At 45.6% G+C, this 25000-nt stretch overlaps 4 protein-coding genes and 1 long non-coding RNA gene across 5 annotated transcripts in view; 2 read left to right on the top strand and 3 right to left on the bottom strand.

Moving 5' to 3' along the window:
* The window catches only part of LOC115254054 (anaphase-promoting complex subunit 1), a 33211-nt gene extending 30873 nt beyond the window's left edge, over positions 1-2338 (bottom strand). The window contains exons 1-3 of the mRNA XM_062845646.1: positions 2091-2338; positions 1622-2028; positions 1015-1547 (exon numbers count right to left, since the gene is read on the bottom strand). Coding sequence (XP_062701630.1) covers positions 1015-1547; positions 1622-2028; positions 2091-2114 — 964 coding nt within the window. The 5' untranslated portion in view covers positions 2115-2338. The remainder of the gene's footprint in view (positions 1-1014; positions 1548-1621; positions 2029-2090) is intronic.
* A 384-nt stretch (positions 2339-2722) lies between these two features.
* LOC109427769 (MICOS complex subunit MIC25) lies at positions 2723-5536 on the top strand. The gene is made up of 3 exons (XM_019703364.3): positions 2723-2940; positions 3086-3333; positions 5105-5536. The coding sequence occupies exons 1-3, from the start codon at positions 2820-2822 to the stop codon at positions 5324-5326; spliced, it is 591 nt and encodes a 196-aa protein (XP_019558909.2). The 5' UTR covers positions 2723-2819; the 3' UTR covers positions 5327-5536.
* Positions 5537-13701: 8165 nt separating this feature from the next.
* LOC109427775 (protein Notchless) lies at positions 13702-16044 on the bottom strand. Its single transcript, XM_029861921.2, has 4 exons — positions 15765-16044; positions 14910-15708; positions 14229-14706; positions 13702-13837 (listed from the first exon to the last, which is right to left on the bottom strand). The coding sequence occupies exons 1-4, from the start codon at positions 15918-15920 to the stop codon at positions 13825-13827; spliced, it is 1446 nt and encodes a 481-aa protein (XP_029717781.1). The 5' UTR covers positions 15921-16044; the 3' UTR covers positions 13702-13824.
* A 127-nt stretch (positions 16045-16171) lies between these two features.
* Positions 16172-23636, top strand: LOC115260705 (zinc finger protein 124). The gene is made up of 4 exons (XM_062845628.1): positions 16172-16384; positions 21958-22548; positions 22613-23227; positions 23286-23636. Exons 1-4 carry the CDS (start codon positions 16268-16270, stop codon positions 23496-23498), a joined length of 1536 nt encoding a protein of 511 aa, XP_062701612.1. The 5' UTR covers positions 16172-16267; the 3' UTR covers positions 23499-23636.
* Positions 16784-19194, bottom strand: LOC115266705 (uncharacterized). The gene is made up of 2 exons (XR_003897402.2): positions 17442-19194; positions 16784-17382 (listed from the first exon to the last, which is right to left on the bottom strand). It is a non-coding gene; the product is annotated as an uncharacterized LOC115266705 (long non-coding RNA).
* Positions 23637-25000: the final 1364 nt, after the last annotated feature.

The raw sequence follows: 25000 nt of genomic DNA, 5'->3' as shown, positions 1-25000 counted from the left end.
GAAAATTACTTGAGCGATTCCGTTTGAAGTGCATACCTCGCATTACTCAAGATTTTTTATTTTATTTTATTTATTTGATGAAAAGGTTACATGCTGCCTTCAAAGGCTGAAAGTCTCTATAACAAAAACAAATAAATCGATCAATCAATATGCTGTCTTGTTTATTTTTGCAGTTTTAAATTTCAAGGGCTACTAAATACACCCGATTCTTAATTTGCACGGCCGTGCAAAAAAAAAATCCATACAAAAAAAATTTAAAACTCTTATTTTTGCATGATTTGTCGAGAAATCATGTTACTTTTTTTGCACGGTACGCATCCCCCGTGTAAAAAAGAATCGGGTGTATTAAATCGAAATAAAACTTCAAGGCCATTTACAAGGATATTGTAGCTTTCATTTGGTGCTAAGAGACCCCAAATCGGTTGACAAACGGCTGAGATATTTAACCTTTCTGGACGGGAGCGGACCTGGTTAGATGGTTAGAACACTTGACTATCACGCCGAGGACCTGGGATCGAATCCCACTCCCGACAAACTCACAAAATGTGAGTTCTTCCTTCGGAAGGGAAGTAAAGCGTGGGTCCCGAGATAAACTAGCCTAGGGCTAAAAATCTCGTTAATACAGATAAAAAAAAAACCTTTCTGGACGCGTGTCATCAAGCTAGCAGCTGAAACGGCACCGCACTCGCGCTGTATACGACGAGCGAGGTTTTTTGGTAGTGTTGTACTTGTTACAACGGCGCGCGTCCTGAAGGGTTAATAGGTATGATACATTTTGTCAAAAATCTCAAAAAGTTTAGTTGTATAACTCCTAAGTACTCTCAGCAACCAAATATCTAATGGAAATAAAATTGCAGAGCGTTCTACTGATGTTGTAGCTTTCATTTCGTGCTAAGAGAACCCAAATCGGCACACTAATCCGATTCGTGTTTGATTGATTCTTCGATAGACTCTGCTAGAGGAATTTTCAATCCAGCATTTCTTAACAAGTAATAAACATAGAGTTTTACTTACGCGAGTTCTTGTAGAACGACTGGGGCGTTGCAAGGGAATGCTGTGGCGTTACTGCATGATGGGATAAATGTCCCGACGTAACGTTGAATACGGTATTGGACAACGACACGCTGTCACTTCCGCAACCAATGTCGTTCTTTTCCTCATCGGTGGCCCTGCGCAGGAAGCAAACGAAATGCTTCCCGATTTTTTCGTCATACATCAGAACCAATTTGTTCTCCTCACAGGTAAACACCACTCGGTATTCGGCTTCGGTCAAATAGGCTGTCGAGTTGTTCATTTTTATCAGAACGGGACACATTTCATCGAGAGGATGATTCAGCGAGAACAACCTGGGCATCGGGATAGAATGATTTTCCAGCACGGCACTGGATGGTTCCTTCTCCAGTAGAATACCGTGATTGGTGATCCAAACGTTTGAAATTGGACATTCAATACTGGTGACGAAATTCTCACCACTGCTGCAGTAAACCCTTAGGGAAGTACCATCCATTAGGCACACAGCAGATTTCAACTGTTGATCTGATTTCGACCTGTAAATGATTGAATTACAGTTGTAATTGACAGCAAACATGAATTTAAAAAAAAAATAATAATAATTAAGTACCGCTTCTTTGTGCCTTTTTCCGGGTTGTCTTTCGCTTCCGACGAAAGAAACTGCCGTGGGCTGAAAAAGGCAAACTTGATGGGGTGCTCGCACGTTAGACTCGTATGGGGCGAAGCTTCCTCATTGCTCAACCCGGTCGTCCAAACGGCCGTGTTACCCTTGACGTAGAGTTCTTCCTCCGTATTGAACTCAGCCTCGCGCAAAAATGCCGGACCGCCAGTGTCATCGTCCAGCTCGCTGTAGGCCTCCCGGATCTGGTACGACTCTACGGGGCTATCGTCGAGCGAAATGTTAACATCCTGCATCCGCTGGAGCAGGATGAAGTCAGACGGAACCGAAACGGGTTTCTTCAACACCAAAGGGCCCGGGTGCTCGTTCACCGCCTGACGACCCCGAGGAATAAATTCCTACGAAACAGGAATGATTCTAGAGAAGATTCCAACAACACAGATAGACCAAAACAACTTACCAGAGGTTCTGAGGCGGTTATCATTGTTTCGCTGTGTTCATCCAGATTTGCAAAATTTTTGAGCACCGCTCAGATGTACACATAACAAACGAACCTAAAGTAACAAACTTGAATAGCGCTCAGCAAAATGGAACCAAATCATCCGGGGTAATCTTCTGTGCCGGCCGCTAATAACAATCCGAAACACCGGTGAAGTGAACCGCGCGACGCGATGCAAAATGATGCACAAACGCTTGCAAAAAAAAAACAAAAATCGGCGGAAAACGTCAAAAACGAGAAAGTGATGCCAGTAAATCCGGATCGCACATTTGAAGTGGGCTAACGTCGCGCACAGAAAGAGCTTGCGGTACACGCTAATGTAGTTTTATTGATTGCTTTATTTTTCCATACATAAGGTTTTGTTATTCTTGGGTTTGTTAAATATAAAGCTAACAGAAAAACTGCTTCTAGCAAGAGATTCACAAAGAGGGAAAAGAGAAAAATTATGCGCTCTCTTCCATTTGAGTAAATTCGCAAGACATTAATTTTGGATCCCGACCATTGTCATTGTCGCCATGACCTGATTGAAAGACATGTTTGGTCACCTACCTTTGTCGTGTAGTTTATTTAGCCCCTTCCCATCAAATATTCAACCTTCGTTTCGTTTCAGTGCAAGTGTGTGTTGCTCGCGAATCAGGTGTGTTCGTCTGTTTAGAGGAGACTGAATAAAAGAAAAACTTTCGGATCACGATGGGAGCTTCCTCCAGCACTCCGAGGACCGTCACCGTAGAAAACGATTCGCCAGCCGGCGTGATCGACATCTCCGACGACGTAGTGCAGCGGCTCAAAACGGGACTGCCACCGAAGGAAGGTAAGAAATGATTCGGAAGGTACCGAGCTGGGGCTACCGAATGTTATGGGCTGTCAAAAAAGTGCCGACGGATTCGGATTATGCAATGAGTAAAACAAAAATGCACCGTCCTAAGCGTAAATAACAACTATTTTTTCTCGTGCAGGAGCTCGCCAGCAGCAGCATAGTGCGCCCCGCCCAGCTGGTGATGGCAGCGGGCCAAGTTCGTACCCCAATCCAATGCCCCCGCCACCGGCCGGCTATGGGGAACCCTCGCTGACGTCGATGCAAGTTCGCCGCGAGAAGGAGCAAGAGCTCCGGGCAAACGACGTCTACTGGACCAAACGTTTGCAAACCTTGGAAGCGAACCTCCATAAAACAAACCAAATTATGGAGAAGGAATATAACGATGCGGTAAGTCAAATTAGAATAATTCCGATACATGTACTAGGATAAATTATTCTTCGTGGAGTGAGGATTAATATTTGCAATAGTTGAGAGGCACATTACTCAAGGTTATACTGTAGGATCATACTAAAGACCCATGTGGCCGATGCGGTAAGTTCGCGGATATTCAGCAAGACCACGCTGAGGGTGACGGGTTCGGTCGGCCCAGGAACTTTTCTTAATGGAAATTTCCTTGGTTTCCGTGGGCATAGAGTATCTTCGTGCCTACCACACGATTCTTCGATTTCCCAGGGAATAGAGGATCCTCAATGCCGAGGACCATATCCGTCCGTGATACTGCCATTCCTCTGAACGCCGTATTCTTCAATTGCTTTTAAGTGAATTAATCAGAATGCAGGCAAAACTCAGTCGATTTTCTTCACCCGGAGGCGTGCTGCTCAATGCCTCGCCCGTAGGACGATCACCGTCAATGGTCAGCAAACTACATGGGACGATGAAGCTAAATATCTTGGAGTACTGTTCGACAAGAAGTTGAAGTTCGACAAACATGTAAGCTACGTCACTGGAAAAGTCTATCGGTCTACCAAAGCGCTGTACTCCCTGATGAATCGACGGTCGAAACTGCACATCAAAAACAAACTATTGATAGTCAAGTGCATCATCCGGCCAATGGTTACCTACGCATCGGCAGTTTGGGGCAACTGCGCCAAATCTCACCGCAAGAGGCTGTAAGTTAAACAGAACAAGCTGCTCAAGATGGCTCTCAACTTGAATCCCTGGTACCCGACCGACGATCTCCACAAGCTGGCCGGAGTCCTCACCATTGATGCAAGCATCGAACGGGCCTCAAGATCCTTCAGGACGTCCTGTGAGATGTCATCAAACCCGCTAATCGAAGCACTCTTCCCTCAACATCTGTAATATTAGCTTTAAATCATTCTGAAATCTAGGATTTTTTTTTGTTGAACTCTTTTCCCTAAAAAAGCTACATGTAGTTGTGTTCGAAGGGACTCGAACTACGCACATCACTCGATCCATCGTCGTCTTCATCAATCGTATCAGCTTATCCGGGAAATCGTATTCGTGCATAATCTGCCATAGCTGGTCTCGATCAATTATTGTATCATACGTGATGCGTGGGTACGTTGTTTTCGCGTCATTTCTGCAACACCTGGCGGATGTTGAACATCTGGGCCGTTGTAGCGTGTTCACCCATGAATCCAGCTTGATGTTGCCCCACAAACTCACTCGCAATCGGTGATAGACGGTGGCATAGTATTTGAGAGGATATTTATCTTTAAGGCAGCGCTCAGTAGTGTGATCGTGCGATACTTCCCACAATCCAACTCGTCGCCCTTTTTGTAGATGGGACACACGATACCTTCTATCCATTCCTCCGATAATACTTCCTTCCCCAAATCTTGGTATGTATACTGAACATCTGAATTAAATTTGATTTTGTATGAGAATTTATTGGACACGGTGTATGTTACGACCTGGAGTTCGGGATGGCCGGGCTTTTAAACTCCAAGGTGTAGCGAAATAACACATTAAAACGTAGACTTTATTTACACTAAAATACTACAAAGACGACACATTACTACACGACGGTTACAATTCTTTTAAAATAATCTCTGAAATTGTGCATCGACAGAGCATGGAATCGACAGGCGAGCATGCAGAACGGCGAGAGCATGAGAACCAATCCAGTGGTTCTCAACACACAATCCATGTGCTTTCTAATATGTAGAGTTATTCCGTGACCTTCCCGTTCCAGATTGTCGATGTCAAAAAACGCTTCGAGAGCACCGCCGTAGCCCATCAACTGCCACCGTGCCAGGAACTGAAGGCAAAAGTGGTCGAATGTTACAAGAAGGACCAGCACGAAACGCTGAACTGTTCCGCCGACGTTCGGGCGTTCACCGATTGCGTTAATCTGCACCGTATTCAAATACTGAAGGAAAAAGCCTCCGTCGAAAAGCCAGCGGAGGGAAAATAATTGAACGGGATTTTTGAGCTGCTAAATTGATCATCGCTATAGGAAAGGTAATTTGTGTTCTTTCGTTTGTACATAAAAAAGAGATAAATTATCGAAAACGGTTACCCCGAAGCAGCAAGCTTTATTCACCAATGTTTCTGATACAGATATGATCTTAGCAGATAGAAGCTTAAAAGACGATTTAAACCCTCCAGAGCGTTGCTAATTTTAGTTAGTTGTTTGTTGTTTTTCTCTTCTATGGGGTTCGATTCTTCCGGTTTATCCACCGGCGGATTATTCAGCTCTTCGTTTCGTGACAGGATTTCCTCCAGTCTTTCCTCGAGTTCCTGAAAGATATCGTACCCGACGATGCTCTTCTTTCCGTCGTGTCCCCAGTAGACATTTTTCTCGAAATCGTCTTCCGTTCCATCCGAAAGCCCTGATGTTTTGGTAAGTGTGGTGTGATCTTTTCCGATCGGTTCCGGTGCCCTGGGTTCCGATGTCTTATTGGCCACCGAATTGGCAGCTTCTTCTAGGATTTCCTCCGGAGTCTTGACCCGTTGCAGAATGGGATTGCGCCTGATGATGGTCGTTTTGACGAGAGAATTCGGATCTTCAACGGTTTCGTATGTGTGCAGATTGTTCAGCTGGTTTTGTGCATTCGAGTGATCATCGTCTTCGCTGTTTCCGTTGTTGGTTGAGGAGAAACTCCGACCGAGGGGGAATTTCGGAATCGCTTTCGGAAGAAGACGTCTGACTAGGAAATGAGCCATTTTGATGCGACTGGAATTTTGACGGACGAAAAAATGAATGTGCCGCTGCAGCTTACTTCGATCGAAAGTTTAGGCAAAGAGTGAAGTTGAGAGAAGAGAGAAGGCCTTGAAGAAGGCAAATAGTGAAGTTGGCGAAGTTTAAATATTTACACCTCGAATTTTAAGAGCACTGTTAAAATAACGGTTTGCGCTGAAAAGTTGATCGATTAGCCATCACCTGCCATCACCACCTTTCGCAAGAGCATATGTGCTTGAAGGTAAGACACATCTTAGAATGATTCCTTATAACATTCTAAATATACATACATATGTCGTAACCCGAGGTCAAATTGATCACTTCGAGACAATTTTTACGAATAACTTTAGTAGCAATTCAAATATTTAAATACGTACTTTCAGTTCTGTGCACCCACGGTGGTGCAGAGGATTGAATTGAATGATTTCCATCCTGGGTGATTGACCGCCCACATCCTGTTGAAGGGCCCACATAGCCGAGGCGGTAAACGCACGGGTATTCAGCATGACCGTGCTGAGGGTGACGGGTTCGATTCCCGGTCGGTCCAGGATCTTTTCGTAAAGGAAATTTCCTTGACTTCCTTGGGCATAGAGTATCTTCGTGCCTGCCACACGATATACGCATGCAAAATGGTCATTGGCAGAGGAAGCTCTCAGTTAATAACTGTGGAAGTGCTCATAGAACACTAAGCTGAGAAGCAGGCTTTGTCCCAATAAGGACGTCACGCCAAGAAGAGAGAGAGTGATTGACCGCCATCGCCTTGACCTGTGGCCAGATCAAATTTCAGTCGATTTGCTTGATTTCGTTGTTGAGGCTGCGCCGCCATGAGCCCCTGAGTCTGCCTCTGCTGCGATGTCCTGCCGGGCTTCAATCTAACGCTTGTTTGCAGATTTCGTTTCCGCCCCTGCGTAGAGTGTGGCCAACCCACCTCCACTTTCTCGAATTTCAACGATGGAGCTCCACGTTGGAAATCCAATTGTGAGGCCATCATGCACGAAATCTATACCGCAGGCATCTATTGATGAAGGCCTGCAGCCGTTAAGTGTTCTCCACTGATACACAACAGGTTTCACTGGCGTATAGCAGCACAGATTTTGCGTTCGTGTTGAAAATTCGGATTTTGGTGCGTCGATTAATCTGATTGTTTTTCCATACATTTCTCAAACTCGCAAGTGTTAGAAATAAGAGTTAGTAATAGACCCATAAATAGTAGTAGGCTATGAGAATTTGAATCCCATTATATATACCACCCCTGTACCTGAACTCTTTCTCTTTCTCCAATAAACCGTGAACTAGTTAACATCGTGTTTCTTATCAGGTTATGGGCACTCCACGTTACCATAGCAACCGCGAGTAAGTACGCGACCGACGGACGAAGAAAATTTTCTCACGCGAGTCACGTGGCGTCAGTAGCGTGGTTTCGGTTCGGAACGGAAAATTTGTCGTAAAAACGCGGAAATGGAGGACGATCGGACGCAGCGCGTGTACCTATTCGACGGGACGAATTTCTCGAACTGGAGTTTCCGCATGGAGTCGTACCTGGAAGAGTTGGGTTTGCTCCATTGCATCGAGAAAACTCTGGAGGAAGAAGATTTTTTCCCGGTGGTTCCTGAGGACACGGCAGCGGTAAAGAAGGAAAAGGAGGACAAGCGGGCCAGGCGGAAGCAAGAAGACGCCAAATGCAAGTCGATCCTGATCCACAAGATTGCGGATTCCCAGTTGGAATATATCCGCGGAAAGACGTCCCCGAGAGCGATTTGGACCACGTTGCAGCACACGTTTGAGCGGAAAGGAGTTTCGGGCGTGTTCTACCTACTCAAACAGCTCGCCGGAATGAAGTACGACGAACGACGACCGATGGAGGAGCACATTCTGGCCTTTGAAAAGACGATCCGGGAACTCGAATCGGCGGAAATCAAATTCGACAAGCCGGTGGTGGTGTTCTTCCTGCTCCAGTCAATGCCAAAATCGTACGACCAGCTGATCACGGTACTGGAGACGCTACCGGTCGAGCAGTGCTCGATGGAATTCGTCAAGTCGAGGCTGCTCAGCGAGGACGCGAAGCGACAGCACAACGGGGACAGACCGGAAACGAGCACGGCATTTGCTGGAAGAAGTGGTAAGTTCGTCTTCAAGTGCCACTCCTGCGGAAAGCCCGGACACAAAAGAGCAAACTGTCCGGATAATGCAAAGAACGAACGTCCTGTAGCAAAACCGGAAAAGCAGAAGAAGAAGAGCAAAGCGCACGTGGCGGAAACTGGTAGCGATGTGGCCTTCATGACGGGGGACGGCGAACCAGCAGGAGGCGAATTCCGTTGGATTTTGGATAGCGGCGCGTCGGAACACATGGTAAGCGACAAAAATTATTTGCAAAATGTGCGCACGTTGGATTCCCCCATCGTCATCAACGTTGCCAAGTCGGGAGTATCGCTGACCAGCCGTGTGGCCGGCGAAGTAAAAATGACATCCAACGTAGAAGGTGGGCAGCTGACATGCACGGTGTACAACGTGCTGTACGTACCAGGATTGTACGCCAATTTGTTCTCCGTGAAGCGAGTCACAGAGCGGGGAATGGAGGTAACGTTCGGCAAGGATGGTGCACGAATCACACGTGGCTCTGAAGTAGTGTGCAATGCGAGTCGGAAGGGCCGGCTGTACGAATTGGATGTGGATGTACCGAAGATTGAATCCGCCATGGCAGCTGATCAAGGAAGCAAGCTAACGTTGTGGCACCGCAGGTACGGCCACATTGGAAACGCTGGATTGGTGAAGCTCATCCGAACTGGCATGGTCGAAGGCATCGATGTTGGCAGTGGAAGTTTGAAACCGGATGGAGGTGTATGTGAGCCATGCATGATGGGGAAGCAAACGAGGCAACCGTTCGACGAAGCAGTTCAGCCCCGTTCATCTCGCCCATTGGAATTGATCCACACGGATGTCTGCGGTCCGTTCACACCAGCCTCTTGGGACGGTCAGAAGGTGTTCGTCAGTTTCATCGACGACTTCACGCACTTCACGGCGGTGTATGTGCTGAAATCCAAGGGGGATGTGCTCGACGCTTTCCGGAAATATGCAGCGATGGCCACCGTACATTTTGGAACTCCAATCGCCAGGTTGAGGAGCGACAACGGTGGTGAGTACATTAATGCCAATTTTGTATAATTTTGTGAGGAAGCAGGAATCGTCATGGAGCCAACTGTGCCATATACGCCGCAACAGAACGGCGTCGCAGAACGGATGAACAGGACCATTATGGAACGAGCGCGGTCGATGCTAGACGATGCGGGCTTCAAGCGGTCGATGTGGAACGAGGCGGTTCTGACCGCGGTACATTTGATCAACCGGAGCCCTACTACTGCCTTGGCCGAAAATAGAACCCCGTACGAGATGTGGTTTGGGCACAAGCCAAATGTGTCCAGACTGCGAGTCTTTGGAAGCAAGGCATTCTGTAACGTTCCCAAGGAGAAGCGGACGAAGCTCGATGCGAAGAGTCAAGTTTGCTACCTCGTCGGATACGGTGTCAACGGATATCGTGTATGGGATCCTGTACGGCGAAGGATCACCATCGCTCGGGACGTAGTCGTTGAAGAGTCGGAATCGAAGCGTCGGGTGGAAGTGCACACTAACGACCACCTGGTGTCCGACCGTCTAGAACCGTTGGAAGAACGGCCAAATCTGCGACGTGAAGCGAATCCTGAACCAAATTCCGAACCAGCGATCGAAGAAACGGAAGATGGAGCTGCTGGTGGTTGCGATTCATCAGCTGACGAGTTTGGAAGCGCCGAGGATGACGAAGTTCCAGTTCGGCGAAGCGATCGGCTTCGCAGGCCACCTGCTCGTTTTTCCGACTTCGACGTCTGCATGGCGTTTGCGTTGAATGCAGAGAACTACGTGGAAGCATTGCCGGACGACATCAATGAACTCCGGAAGCGTGATGATTGGCCGGAATGGAAGCGTGCGATCGACGACGAGATGCATGCGCTCGAGAAGAATCGTACCTGGGATCTCGTGGACCTACCAACTGGTGTTCGACCGGTTCCCTGCAAGTGGGTATTTAAAATTAAATACGGTGATGACGGTTCAATCGACAGGTACAAAGCTCGGCTCGTGGCCAAAGGGTGTTCCCAACGACAAGGCTACGACTACCAGGAAACGTATGCTCCCGTGGTCCGGATGACAACCGTCAGGACCCTGCTGGCGGTGGCGGTGCAGAAGAACCTCCATTTGCACCAGATGGATGTGCGGACGGCGTTCCTCAACGGAAACTTGACGGAAACCGTCTACATGCGGCAGCCACCAGGATTTGAGAGGGGGAACAAGGTGTGCAGGCTGAACAAATCCTTGTACGGCCTGAAGCAGGCACCACGTAGTTGGAATGAGCGTTTCAACAGTTTCATCCTGAAGCTCGGGTTCCAACGCTCACAGTACGACAGCTGCCTGTACACGAGGAAGGCGAACGGCGTGTGGACGTACCTAGTCCTATACGTCGATGACATCGTTTTGGCATCAAGTTCCCTGGAAGAGATTCAACGGATTAAACGAAAGATGAAAAGCGAGTTTGAGATGGACGACATGCAGGAGCTGAAAAACTTCCTGGGCATGCGGATTCAGTACAACATGGAAGAAGGTACGTTGCGATTGAATCAAGCTAAATACATTTCTGCTCTGTTAAAGCGTTTCGGGATGGACAACTGCAAGCCGGCGATGACTCCATTGGACGCCAACCAAAAACTGACGAGGAAGAAGGATAACGAGGAAGCGACCCAGCATCCCTACCGAGAGCTAATAGGTTGTCTGACCTATCTGATGTTATCGACTCGTCCGGACATTAGCATCGCGGTGAACTTCCTGAGCCGCTTCCAGAGTGGCGCGACCGATGAGCACTGGAGCCACCTCAAACGCGTGTTGCGATACCTTCAAGGGACCAAGCATCTGTGCCTGGAATATCGACGCAACACTGATGCCGATCCACTCGTTGGATTTGCGGATGCGGACTGGGGCAGTGACATGGACGACCGTCGCTCCACCAGTGGTTACGTGTTTCAAGTCTATGGTAGCACAGTATCGTGGACTACACGGAAGCAAGCGACGATCTCGTTGTCGTCTACAGAAGCGGAGTACGTGTCCCTCAGCCAAGCATCGTGCGAAGCAATCTGGTTGCGGAATCTCCTCACCGAGTTTGGAGTGAATCTTGACGTTCCTTTGGTGATTCACGAGGACAACCAGTCCTGTATTCACATTGCCGAAGAACCCCGGGACCAGAAGCGGATGAAGCATTTGGACATTCGTTACAACTTCATCAGAGAGTGCATCCAGAATGACGTCATCAAGCTTCAGTACATCCCGACTGGAGATCAATTGGCGGACGTCTTCACGAAGGGCCTACCTGGTCCAGCTTTCCTGAAGCATCGATCCACACTGGGTCTAAGAGGGGGTGTTAGAAATAAGAGTTAGTAATAGACCCATAAATAGTAGTAGGCTATGAGAATTTGAATCCCATTATATATACCACCCCTGTACCTGAACTCTTTCTCTTTCTCCAATAAACCGTGAACTAGTTAACATCGTGTTTCTTATCAGCAAGAGCAGCCCTCGCTTTCTTGATCCGTGCACCTATATCGATATTGGTGCCTCCATCGGCTTGGCCGCCATTTGGCTACCAATATATTGGAGGCTGTGAGATATAAGATGTACTAAATAAAGAGAATGATCACAGCAGGCGATATAGCGCATTTGAAGTCATTTAGGTGCTCCATGGTAACAATGGGCTGCCACAGCAATCCACGATTTAGTTCCCGATCAATCGCATCTACCAGGATCTCGTTGATTACGATGAGGAACAGTAACGGTGATAGTATACATCCTTGCCTCACTCCAGCAACGACCCGGATGGGATCGAACAAGACACCATTGTGCAGTACCAAGTGCAGTACTCTGCACGAAAATGCCCTGTACAGTGCTTCAATAAGGCCGATGATTTTCTCGGGTTCACCCTTGTGCCTAAGGGCTCCCCACATGTTTTCGTGATTGAGACGGTCGAAAGCTTTCTCGCAATCAATGAACACCAGGTAGAGATACTCTTGGAATTCATTGATTTGCTCCAGAATGATACGGAGCGTGGCAATATGGTCCACACAGGATCGTTTGGCACGGAATCCTGCTTGCTGCCGTCGGAGAATTGCGTCAATCTTCTCCTGTACCCGGTTAAGAATCACTTTGCAGAGGACTTTGAGAACGATGCACAGCAACATGATACCCCGCCAATTATCGCATACAATCAGGCCACCCTTTTTGAGTACCTTTACTAAGACTACGGATGCTACGGGGTCAGCTTTTCAAATTCAAAACTCTGCAAAACCAGTACCGGGTGGATTTGTATAAAGCTACGTGACAGAATTTTGTTCAACAAAGTTATAAATTAAAGTTAAATAACTCCAAAATCAGAGCGAAATTAATCAGCATACAATAGGAGGCAATCAGTGAAGTACTAGATTGAAAGTAGTGAGCTGGATTTTTGTATGGTGAGATGATCAATTCTCCATTTCTGCAATGAAATGGTGCAAACAGCGTAGGTTATATGATTTATTGGCTAATTTGATGCTATTTGAGCAAAAGTTTGAATAACTGTGTTGTTGTATTATTTTTTCCTGCAACTTTAACAACACAGTTATCCAAACTTTTGCTCAAACAGCATCAAATTAGTCAATAAATCATATAACCCACGCTGTTTGCACCATTTCATTGCAGAAATGGAGAATAGGAAGCAATCAGTGAAGTACTAGATTGAAAGTAGTGAGCTGGATTTTTGTATGGTGAGATGATCAGTTCTCCGTTTCTGCAATAAAATGGTGCAAACAGCTTGGGTTATATGATTTCTTGTCTAATTTGATGCTGTTTGAGCAAAAGTTTGGGTAACTGTGTTGTTGTATTATTTATTTCTTGCAACTTCAACAACACAGTTATCCAAACTTTTGCTCAAACAGCATCAAATTAGGCAAGGAATCATATAACCCACGCTGTTTGCACCATTTCATTGCAGAAACGGAGAACTGATCATCTCACCATATAAAAATCCAGCTCACTACTTTCAATCTAGTACTTCGCTGATTGCTTCCTATTGATCATCTCACCATACAAAAATCCAGCTCACTACTTTCAATCTAGTACTTCACTGATTGCCTCCTATTGAACCGGTATACGGCCCTTTGGCCGAACGCCATTTTGCCAAATGCCATTTGGCCGAATTATGATCAAAAGAATTTAGAGGCACAGACAAACTCTGGATAATATTCTAGCTGCCGATATTATCGGCACCGCTCAAACGTCAAATTATCTGTGGGAGTAAGCAGGCCAGCATAAATTTGTGCAGTGGACCATTCTATCTAGCTCAAACACAACCGGATTAGTAGGCGTTGCATCTGTTAATATTTTTGACAGAGATTTTTTCCTTCTTCGAATCATAGGCTGTTCTTTCGAGTTCATCACTCCTTTTTCAGTTCAATGGCGGTCGGCCAAATGACCCTTACAGCCAAACGGCCGTTATTTGACGACTAAATTACCCGGTAGCGATTGTGATTGTGATATTAAATAAACTAACAAGAACAATATCAAATGTGTACACTGTACAGCACAATGGATTATATTTCTTTGTGTAAGGACTTTGACTTAAAAGCAATTGTTACGATTTTTATACTTATTAGAGTAAAAATATATAGACTACTGTACTCGGTTCAGTATGTCCACCTGGAAGGAAAGATATAAAAAATGTTAGTATGTATTGTGGCTTGACACAAAATTGGCATATGCAGTTAGCGTTTGTCGCCAGCAGCAACTTAGGAATGTCGTCTCTTCAGGGACGGTTCATGGCATCGCATTAAAAAATCGTTGATTCGGTAATTAATTGTGTACAATAAACATTCGATAACCGTAATCCGATCAAATGACGAAAAAACGATATTACAGCTGCAACTCGTCTGGATAATTATAACCTACTACTTATAACAATTGATTTCAGTTATCAAGCAGCGCTCTTGCTAGCCGTGATAGTCCAGTTATCGAGCGAATACTGTACATATCGAACGTCTGATGTACTCATTTAACTGTCGTTTGAATATATAACTGTTTTTACACTTACAATTTCAACACCTTGTCCTTTCCACCAGAAGCAACCCTGGAACCATCAGGGGCCCAATCAACTCCGAACACTTCGTCGGCATGCCCGGGCAACTCCTGTGCCAGTTTCCTTTCCTTCACACTCCACACCTTTAAGGTAGAGTCCTTGCTCCCGCTCAAGATTAGTCTGGAGTCAGCTGACCACGCCACGGTATACACGGCTTGCACGTGGCCGCGGAATGCACAGATAAACGCTCCGTCACCGGCGCGCCACAACCGCACGGACTTGTCGAACGAAGCAGAAGCGATGAGCTTCACATCCGGCGAATATTTCACATCGTTCACGACATTCTGATGGCCGGTCATCCTGGTAATGAATTGCTTCTGGCTCGATTTCCACAGATAGAGCGTGAAGTCGTCCGAACACGAAACGAACGATTCCACCCCATCCGGACAGACCTTTTCGTAGCGCTCTAGGGCGGATTTTTGCATTTCAGTTTCTGGAAAATAAAAAAAAGTGAAATATGCGCTGCATTCGGCTACATTCTGCAGCAATCGATACATCTCTTTCACATCTGTCACTTGTTGCAGTTATTGGACGATATGTGATAACAAGTACGTAAACATGTTGTAGTTATCGAATACACATGCAAATGCGTGTTGTGTTCAAACGTGGACTGTAATATGAATGAAAGTAACTTACTGTCAGACATCGAGTACGATTTACTCCTATCCATAACGGGGTGGAACGGTCCGGTACGTAGCACGTAGTCGGTGTTCAATGCCAAATTGTTGACCCAATGAGCATGTCCGGTAAATGTTTTGCAAAGTACGCCATCCTCTGCACGCCACATCTTGATGGTGCGATCTCTGGACGATGTGTACAGTAGACCCGAGCCACCCCAACGTACCGCGGTTACCGGAGCGGTGTGACCTGCTATCGTCTTGGTGCAAGTTCCCAACACGACATCCCAAATCCTTACGTCATTGTCGTTTCCTGCGCTGGCCAAATACCGACACTCCGGGTTCTTATGGTACGGCTCCCAGCTAAGGCAGCTAACCCACTTTTTGTGACCCACCAGGGGACGTCCCAGCAGTTTACCGGTGTCGGGACACCAGACTCGAATTTCTCCTGCCTTGTCTGCTGATGCAACCTTCAACGAATCCGGTGACCAGGCCACACTCAAAACCCAATTCCTGTGTCCTGTACAGGTGAAATGCGGTGTCTCGGTTGTTAAATCCCACAGTCGGAGGGTCGTATCTCCGGAACCACTGGCCAAATGCAAACTGTTGGGACTGAACGAAAGCGACACGATTGCTTCCGCATGACCAGGCATTGAGCTTGTGCAGCGGGTGACGGGCCGCACGCGGAAAACCGCTTGCGGTTGATAGACAATGTCCAGTACATTTTCTACGTCCAACTGCTTGGTGCCAAGCGTTTGTTGAATCGAGTCACGAACTTCGTCATCATTGATGAAGAATAAATACGGTGTTTGTTCCTCCTAGAACACAAAACAATTTAGAAATTCGTATGACCTCCCCGCACATAGGAACTTACATTCTTCAGTAGAGCGTTCAAAATCAACTCCAGTTGCTGTTTGGTCACGTTCACCGGCAAATCCAACGGAGGCCCTGCCTCGACTCCCACATCCGACACGAACCTTGCCTGGATAGTGTGCGTTTGTGGGGTTTCTTCCTCACCGTCTATATCCATGTCGTCGCCGTTTTGAACCTGGGAACCGACGAAAGATCAAGTCCTAAGAATTCCGCGCAAACAAAACCACTGCCACGGTAGTAAACAAAAACACGTGTGTGCTGTTCGAGCGAACCGCGAGCGAACGAACGAATTTTGTTTTGCAAAATGCCGAGGGGTCCAGCGATGGCGACGATTACACTCCAAGTGCGATGTTTTTCCCAACTTTGTACAACTTTGCTTCCATCATAAACGTCAGTCGAACAGCGCTCAAAACAGTAAATTTTCGATCTTCGCTTGTGGTGTCGGCTGCAGCTCAGCCAGTGTAGATTTAAATTTGCGGAATTTCGGTGCGTTATCAGCCGAGGATGGCGTTTTCGGCATCGGTCCAAGTTTGTCGCTTCTGCGGCGGACAAAACGACGTGATAGTTGATTTGCTCGAGACCGGATTGGGTGAAAAATTGGCGAAATACTTTCCGCTGAAGGTAAGGAAATTTTTGCTTCCTGTTGTGGTTCATTGTGTGTGGGGGAACCGGGGGTTTGATGGACACGGAATTTCTTTTTGTTTTTATTATGATATGTCCGTGCGATTTCTCCATGAATTTCTGAGATTCTTCCGGGACTTGTATACCTTCTGGTTGGGTATTCCTCTCAAATTTTCTTCAGAAATATCTGCACGAAAAAAAAATTTCATAATAAATTCATTAGAAAATGTTATACATTTTCGCCATTTCGTTTTTCTTATGAAGCTCATTTGTGTGCGTTATGAGCAGCATAACATACGATTAATAAAAAGTATAAGTTTAACTTATGACTGTCATTCGCTGTTTGTAATGATTTGTATTTGAATTTTCCGATAGAATGTATGTATGAAACCTAATAAATTAAATAATAATAATTGCCGTATATTTTTCTTGTTTTTTTTTTAAACATTTTCAAAAATAAAGCTCTATTTACAATTTGAACATAATTATTGTATTTATTCAAATCAACAAAAAAACAGATATTTTTGTTGATACATTGATCAACTCGAAACCTCGTTGAAAACAGACACAAACACATAAACGCGTATTTTCACGCACATTAATACCTGCCAGCATCGCATTTCCGGCACCGTCTTTCCTCAGCCGGGACATCGGGACTTCGAGAAGCAGCGGATTCAGCCATAATCTCTCCAGCAGTGAACAAGCGGTTGATAAATAATGCCTCCAGGAAGCCAGAGTCTCGGCAGCCTTTTCCAGTTGGAACGTCGAGGCCAAGGCGGAGGCGCAGCTGAGCCAGCCGGAATCTCCGCTCCGGCAGCAAACAAGCGGGTTGCAGTGCCCAAAGTTATCTAGAGTGCCGAGGAGCAGCGGCGTCAGCCGTGATCTCCGTTCCGGCCGCGAAGAATCGGGTGGCATCGCCCCAAGCACTGTTAGCCGGAAGGTGCAGCGAAGGAATCTGTCGGAACTCTGGCTGTGACGTTGGTTACGACGACTTGAACCTAAAATGATGAAAAGAAATGTTGAATAAGCTACAAATAAATATAGTTATAATACCTACCGTGATCGCAAGCTCTGTCTCTCAATTGCTTTTTATTTCGTTGGCACCGAAATAGAACGTGCCACGATGGCTTTTATTGCAAAAAAAACAATGGCGTCGTTCTGTTCGAGAGGGGAAATCATTCAAAACAGAACCTTAGAAAATGTATTAGTTGAAACTTATACTTTTCTAGCCATAACACAAAACTTATACATGGTATAAGGAAATGTTATAGCTACTATCAGGTTCTTGTAATAAAAGCAATAATGGCGAATCTAATAAAAAATATTGATCAATATTCATAAAAAATAACATTAAATTATTTTTCGTGTGGAGGAGTTCCTTCTGACGTTCATCTAGCAATGCCTTACGAAATTCCTGCTGGAATTCCTACCGACTTTTTCTCTAGAAATTTCATCCGATTGCTTTGGGATTTTTTTTCTAGGATTTCCTTCCATGATTCTCCCAGAAATTGGGTTCTTTAGGGGCATCCAGATTACATATTTTATTAAACGGAATCTCCGCCCTCAAATTAGTCGAAATTCAAAATTTCATAACTTTCAGTGCCCGGGAACTGTTTTAAAAATGCATTTATAGTTTGTGTGGGGATTTTTTTTGTTCGGGGCGAACTGTCATTTTATCGAATGAACTGTCATTCTATCCACAGAAAATTGAATGGTTTTGTTTATTTAACCATCAAAACAAAGGTATTAATGGCCGATTTCTTCACCCTGGCTTAAGCGTTAAACCAGGCTCAACTGTTTCCTTGACCCGATTCAAAGTGTATACACTAAACGGTATGTGACAATGACGTTTCCCGTGAAGTGAAAAGGCGTATTGCAGCTGCGAATAGGGCCTTTTACGGATTGCGTAGCCAGCTTAGGTCCCGTAACTTGCAAACGCAAACAAAATTCGCTCTGTATAAGACGCTGATTCTTCCGGTTGCCCTCTACGGTCACGAAGCGTGGACGTTAAAGGAGGTAGACCGAAAAGCTTTTGGAGTTTTTGAGCGCAAAGTGTTGCGGACAATTCTCGGTGGGAAACAAGAAAATGGAGTGTGGCGCAGACGCATGAATCACGAGTTGTACCAAGTGTACGAAGATGCGAATATTGTGAAACGTATAAAATACGGCAGACTTCAGTGGGCTGGACACGTAGTGCGAATGTCGGAAGAAAGAATAGCGAAAACAATATTCAGCAGAGAACCCGGTAGAGGTAGGCGACTTCGTGGGTGGCCGCGAACTCGCTGGCTGCACGCGGTTGAAGAAGATCTACGATCCCTACACGTTCGGGGAAACTGGAGGAACATCGCCCAAGACCGACGAAGATGGTGCTCTACTATACGCTCGGCATTGGAGTAAAGTTACTTTGTAGCCAACAAGGTATCAAGGTAGGTACACTAAACGGTTATCGTTAATAATAAATCTAAATTACAATTATAATTATATGGGTAAGCCTGGCTTACCGGTTAAGCCGAGGTGAATAAATCGACCCTAAGGGCCAATTTCTTCACCCTGGCTTAAGGCCGGACGGGACGGTGGTTAAATCGTCCGCCATTGCTCTGTTGCTAGTAAGATGCAAATCTCAACTTCTACTTCATATTATTGACTAGAAATTTGATCGTTCATTTGCTCACTTGTGGTGCACAATCGACTAAAGTTTCAGCTACGTCAGTGCAGTGGAAATTGATATTTGCTTCTTCAAAATCGCGAGGCAAATTGCTAGAAAGAGAGGGAAGATAGGAAAAATTACACGTCGTCCCGTGCGGCCTTAAGCGTTAAACCAGGTTTAACTATATGGGTAAGCCTGGCTTATCGGTTAAGCCAAGGTGAAGAAATCGACCCTAAGGGCCAATTTCTTCACCTCGGCTTAACCGGTAAGCCAGGCTTACCCATACAGTTAAACCTGGCTTAACGCTTAAGCCAGGGTGAAGAAATCGCCCCTAAAACTATTAAAACGCAATAAAATCACGTTAAGCCTGGAACACATAACGTCCGTTCCGTCGAGGTTTGCGTTTTTTGACAGTTTTCCCATGGGAAATGTGTCAAATAACTGTCACGCACACGCAAACGTATGCATTGTGTGGGGCACTTATACTCAGAAAAATAAGCTCTTCCGATTAGGCTATAGAAAACAGCAATATTTATTTCACTTAATAATCCAATTGTTTGTGATTCCTTCAAGAATACCTTGAGGAATTCCTACCGGCATTCTTTCAAGAGTTGTTCTCCGAATTCCTCTAAGAAATTCTTCTGAGATTCCTCAAAGAACTCCTTGTTCTAGTATTGACTGTTTTGCTGAATATGATACACCCCGCGGCCTTTGTAATGCTCCAAACGTGCATTTGCACGAAATTCCACGTGGCAAATCCTATTTGAAACGAACAGCCGCGCTTGAGGAAACGCCGCAATGTTATCTCCCATAAGAATGGAATAAAATGGGAGCAAAAAACGCGTATTTCCACTTTGAGCTATCACCCCCATCGGATCTAGAAGACCGAACAGGTACCGGAGAAGTGGAAGGAAGGGGTCATTTGCCCCATCTACCAGAAAGGTGACAAGTTGGAGTGTGAGAACTTCCGAGCGATTACAGTTCTGAATGTCGCCTACAAAGTGATTTCCCAGACCATCTTCCGTCGTCTTTTACCCAAAGTTAATGAGTTTGTGGTAAGTTATCAAACCGGCTTCGTCGACAGCCGCTCGACAACGGACCAAATCTTCACTGTGCGGCAAATCCTCCAAAAATGCCGCGAATACCAGGTCCCAACGCACCACCTGTTCATTGATTTCTAGGCGGCGTACCCGGCGGCCGTATCGACCGCAGAGAGCTATGGAAAATCATAGACGATTGATCAAAGCGACGATGGACGGTGAAAGAAAATGCGTAAGGATTTCGGGCGATCTGTCTAGTTCATTCGAATCTCACCGGGGACTGCGACAAGGTGATGGACTCGCATGCCTGCTGTTCAACATTGCCCTGGAAGGTCAGGTGTTATGAGACGGCTCAACAGCCGAGGCATGGTTTGCACGGAATCCGGCCAATTCGTTTGTTTGAACATTTGGAACGGTGGCAGAATTGTACATTCGCCTTAAACGTGAAGCAGCAAAGCTCGAACTCACGGTGAATGCGTCGGAAACGAAGTACATGCTGGTAGGCGGAACTACGAACGGCAGGGCAAACCCAGAGAAGTTGTTATAGAGAAGCGCGAAGAGGATTTAGGTTATGTTTATTTACATCACGCCCAATAACAATCAATTTTTGCGGTGAACAAAATTATATTTTCGCGTGCGTGTTAGTTTGATCTGCCCATAAGATGTCAAGCATACAAGTGACGTCATGCTTTGCACTAACACACTTTCATGTGCTTTCATATTGCGCTTTGTTTCCATGTTTTTCTATTCCTTGAATTTGCTCGATTGGGACCGCGTTTGACGGTTCAATTGGAACCTTTGGTTTCAGTCTTCGCGCATCTCTATAACAACTTCTCTGGGCAAACCTAGGCAGCAGTGTTACGATAGGGGGGGACACCTTCGAATTGGGACTTCGTCTACCTCGGGTTTTCATCTACGGCAGACAACAAAGTTAGCCGCGAAATACGATGCATCAGTGGAAGTCGGGCCTACCATGGGCTCCACAAGAACCTGTGGTCGAAAAAGGTTCACCCTCGCACCAAATGTACCACGTACAAAACGCTGATAAGAACGGTAGTTCTCTACGGACACGAGACCTGGACTATGCTCGAGGAGGAAGGACATGCAAGCACTCGAAGTATTCGATCGGCGGGTGATTAGGACCATCTTTGGCGGTGTGCAGGAGAACGGTGTGTGGCGGCGAAGAATGAACCAGAGCTTGCTGCACTCTACGGCGAACCTAGCATCCGGAAATTAGCAAAAACTGGAAGGATACGATAGGCGGGGCATGTTGTGAGAATGCCGGAAAACAGCTCTGCAAAGCTGGTGTTCTCAATAGATCCGGATGGTAGGCCTACAAGTAGGCCTGGAGGGCAACGTGCAAGGTGCAGAACGATCTGGCAAGAGTGAGACGCGGCCGAGGATGGACGACAGCAGCCACGAAGCGAGTGTTATGGCAAAGAATTGTTGATTCAGTTTTGCTAAATAAATTATGAAAAAAGCTGCCTTGACCCGAGCCACACGTTGGGTGACTGTGAAGACCCCGACAGGAGCAAACTCTGTAGGCGATGCGTAGGTGTATACCATAAGGCGCAGTGCTTCACAAACTCCCAATTTATTCCTATCCGTTGTTCCATGCTGCAAGTCGTTACAGTTAAATCAGTTGGTGATTTTCTCCCCTATTGGTTTACTGAACATTTTTTTGAAATTCGGGGACAGTAGGTTGTTAGCCTAAGGTCCCACCGCACTTCTGCAGATCGCGGTACTACTTTTAAGTATCCTTTCTTCTAATAATTGAAAATGATCGTTTGTTGTTACATAAATGTATTTATATGTTTTTGTAATTTGTAAAGAATGAGAGTAGACCAGTAGAAGCTTATTTTTATTTTCCATTTTATTCGGTTTAGTTTGATGCCGCAGATCTCTTACCAAAACTGGCGTGTGCTGAATGCGCTAGCACAATCCAACAGATGGAGGGTTTTGTGCTCAAAGCCCAAGAAGTGGAACGAGATTTGCTTGAGCGCACCAATCGACCGGTCACCAACAACGTTATGACCCCTTCGGAAATTCGTTTTCTTGCGCAGTCAATGAGCACGAAGAAGTCCACACCAAAAGCAGCCTCCGTAAACGAGGTGCTACGAAAGCTTAACACTTCATCCATCGTGATCAAGAAGGTCGATAAGAAATTGATAAAAACCGAACCGCCACCGGCTAGGGTCAAACAACGGTTTGACGATGACGAACCGCTGCTGAAGATGAAAGTGGAGGTTCTTGACGAGGAACTCGATCATCTGACGGCCGATGATTTGGTTCATTACGATGATACAGACGACGACGATGATCAGGGCGAAGTGTTGGCCCGGAAGAGTTTCAGAAATATTGAGTCCGTCAATATCAAAGAAATGCATTCGTCCGATGAAAGCAGCCAAGATATGTATCCGGAAGAAAGACTGGAGATCGAAATGGATCCGGATTATGTAGAAGAACGCCCTAAACCGGTAAGAATGGTACCTTTGAAATCTAGACCATTTGTAGGCCAATCACCGCGTTCTTCTTTTTCAGGTTGCAAAACGGCGTAAACAATCGCCGGTGAAGCCCAAACCGAAGCGCCTGTCCGGTACCAAAAGTGTAGTTATAAGTCTGACCGATCCATGTAACTATGTGTGCGTGACGTGCAAAGGAAAGTTCAGTAGCTTCGAAGAACTGCAAGCCCATATCGACGAAAGCATAGCCTGCAAGAAGGTCAACAGTACTTGCGATCAGTGCGGTAAGGTTTGCGACACTCGAAGAGCACTGTACCAACATAAACTTACACACCAACCGAAACCGCAGCTGATTTGCGATCAATGCGGAAAATCTTACACCAATTCGTTCAACTTGGAAAACCACAAAAGCCAAGTGCATGGTGAAGAGTTTGAAGAACTCGGCTACGTGTACAAGTGCTGTGAGCAAACATTCCCAACGCGGCGCGAGCTCAACGAGCACATCAAAACGCACAGCAAAATACTGAACCTCCTGTGCGACACATGTGGCAAATCATTCACGTCCCACAAGGCGCTTCGATCGCACACGCAAAGCCATCTGAACATTAGACCGTATTCGTGCGATTTGTGTGACAAAGCGTTCCGTACTAAATTGTTACTGGTTCAGCATTCGCATGTTCACACTGGAATTAAGGTAGTTGCAATTTTACCGGTTACATAACTTTTAAATTTATAATTTATAACGATTTTAGGTTTTCAACTGCGACGTGTGTGAGAAGTCTTTTGCCAAGAAGGACTCGCTTCGTAAGCATTATAAGATCCACTCCAGTGAACCCGTCACATGGTCCTCGACGGGTGAAAAGCTGGCGGTCAAGCCCGTGGACCAGATCCAGGAGGAGCACTTGCAGATGCAGCCATCACATCCATACATTGGGTATGCCGCCGAGATGCAAGCACCCATTTGAAGACCTGTTGACGACTTAACTATGTAGCGGTAAGTGATTTATTGCCATTTCATTTCTCAGCCGTGCGTGGGAAATTTGATGTTGGATGTCTCACATATGTAAGTGTAGTTCATAAATTAATGAGTAGCTATGAAGGAATCGATTCGCCTTTATTTTGGATGACATCCTTGATACTCGAAAGTTTGCAGGTTAGATACAGTCAAACAGGGCAATCTTGGATTGGTATTTTGTTTGGTAATACGCCGGGAGGTTAAAAATTGTCTTTTGCGTGATGTAATTTACCTTACCTTCAAGGTAATTGTACCTGATAGGAGACGGAAATGTTTTACTCCTTAAGCAATTGACAGTTTCGTAAATTTTCCGCATATCATTTTGTGTCATACTGTTTTGCACTTCGGTAACGTTAACTGATAACAAGATTTGATCAGAGTCGATGTTTGGTCCTCTGAAGTCCAAACAAATGACGTCCTCATTGTGCCGGTCATTCACCATAACATGGTCTATCTGATTGTGGGGTGATCTTAAGGATGTCTGCTTGCAAACTAGGTAGTATTGTTCATGGCCTAGCGATTCTATAACATTCCCCAGAAAACCATTCCCCAGAAAACCAATCCCCAGAATTCCATTCCCCAGAATGTACCATTCCCCAGAAAACCATTTCCCAGAAACCCATTCCCCAGAATGTACCATTCCCCAGAAAGAAAATAAAACGATTGTTTTATTTCTGAATGGTTTATATATATTTTTTTTTACATCAAACGAATGAGGAAAACGTGTTGTATACAAAAAAAACCTCAGAAATTGCTTAAATTAGGCTTAAACTACGAGTATCACAGCTCTTGTATAAGTGGATTTTCTGACATAGCACAGGATATTACAAATTTGTTCATGCTTTTATCAATAAATTCTTCGATTGTTTCGATGCATGCTAATCGATGTAATTCGTCGGTTGAGAAGTAGGGATCGAGGTCGAAAATCATTTTCAGCAATTTATTATGCATACGCTGGATCCGTTTACGATGGCTTGCTGCACAGTCTTTCCATGCTGGTGCTCCATAAACAAGTGTCGCCCGGAATATCAGTTTATACAGCAACTTTTTGTTATTCAGATGCAGTTTGGAACGCCGATTTATCAGGGGGTATAAGCAGTGAACCAGCCCATTGCATTTGGCAATGCAGTTGTTCACATGTTTGTCAAAAAGTAGTTTTCTATCATACACCACACCCAGGTATTTGACATCATCACTCCATGGAACTACGACACCACCTGCATTTATTTGCCTTGAGGGTAGGTATCTAGGTGAACGCCTTTTGGTGAAAAATATCGCTTGTGTTTTGCCAGGATTCAGTTTTATGCGCCATGTTTTCTGGAATTCTTCTAGGGAGTTTTCAGCTGCTTGGAGATGTGTAGTGATGATTGCGAGGTCTTTGTCAATTACCAGGTACCCGGTATCATCAGCAAAGAATGTGTATATTACTCCATCGATCATGATAACGCCTGA

The sequence above is a fragment of the Aedes albopictus genome, chromosome 1, assembly GCF_035046485.1.
Source record: "Aedes albopictus strain Foshan chromosome 1, AalbF5, whole genome shotgun sequence".
Lineage (NCBI taxonomy): Eukaryota > Metazoa > Arthropoda > Insecta > Diptera > Culicidae > Aedes > Aedes albopictus.
This window is presented reverse-complemented; position numbering and strand designations above follow the sequence as displayed.

Coding starts and splice junctions, on each gene's coding strand:
- LOC109427769 (XM_019703364.3), top strand. CDS start 2,820: ATGGGAGCTTCCTCCAGCACTCCGAGGACCGTCACCGTAGAAAACGAT. Junction 2,941..3,085: donor GGGACTGCCACCGAAGGAAG/GTAAGAAATGAT, acceptor TTTCTCGTGCAG/GAGCTCGCCAGCAGCAGCAT. Junction 3,334..5,104: donor AGAAGGAATATAACGATGCG/GTAAGTCAAATT, acceptor TTCCCGTTCCAG/ATTGTCGATGTCAAAAAACG.
- LOC109427775 (XM_029861921.2), bottom strand. CDS start 15,920: ATGGATATAGACGGTGAGGAAGAAACCCCACAAACGCACACTATCCAG. Junction 15,709..15,764: donor TGAACGCTCTACTGAAGAAT/GTAAGTTCCTAT, acceptor TTTGTGTTCTAG/GAGGAACAAACACCGTATTT. Junction 14,707..14,909: donor ATCGTACTCGATGTCTGACA/GTAAGTTACTTT, acceptor TTTATTTTCCAG/AAACTGAAATGCAAAAATCC.
- LOC115260705 (XM_062845628.1), top strand. CDS start 16,268: ATGGCGTTTTCGGCATCGGTCCAAGTTTGTCGCTTCTGCGGCGGACAA. Junction 16,385..21,957: donor CGAAATACTTTCCGCTGAAG/GTAAGGAAATTT, acceptor TATTCGGTTTAG/TTTGATGCCGCAGATCTCTT. Junction 22,549..22,612: donor TAGAAGAACGCCCTAAACCG/GTAAGAATGGTA, acceptor CTTCTTTTTCAG/GTTGCAAAACGGCGTAAACA.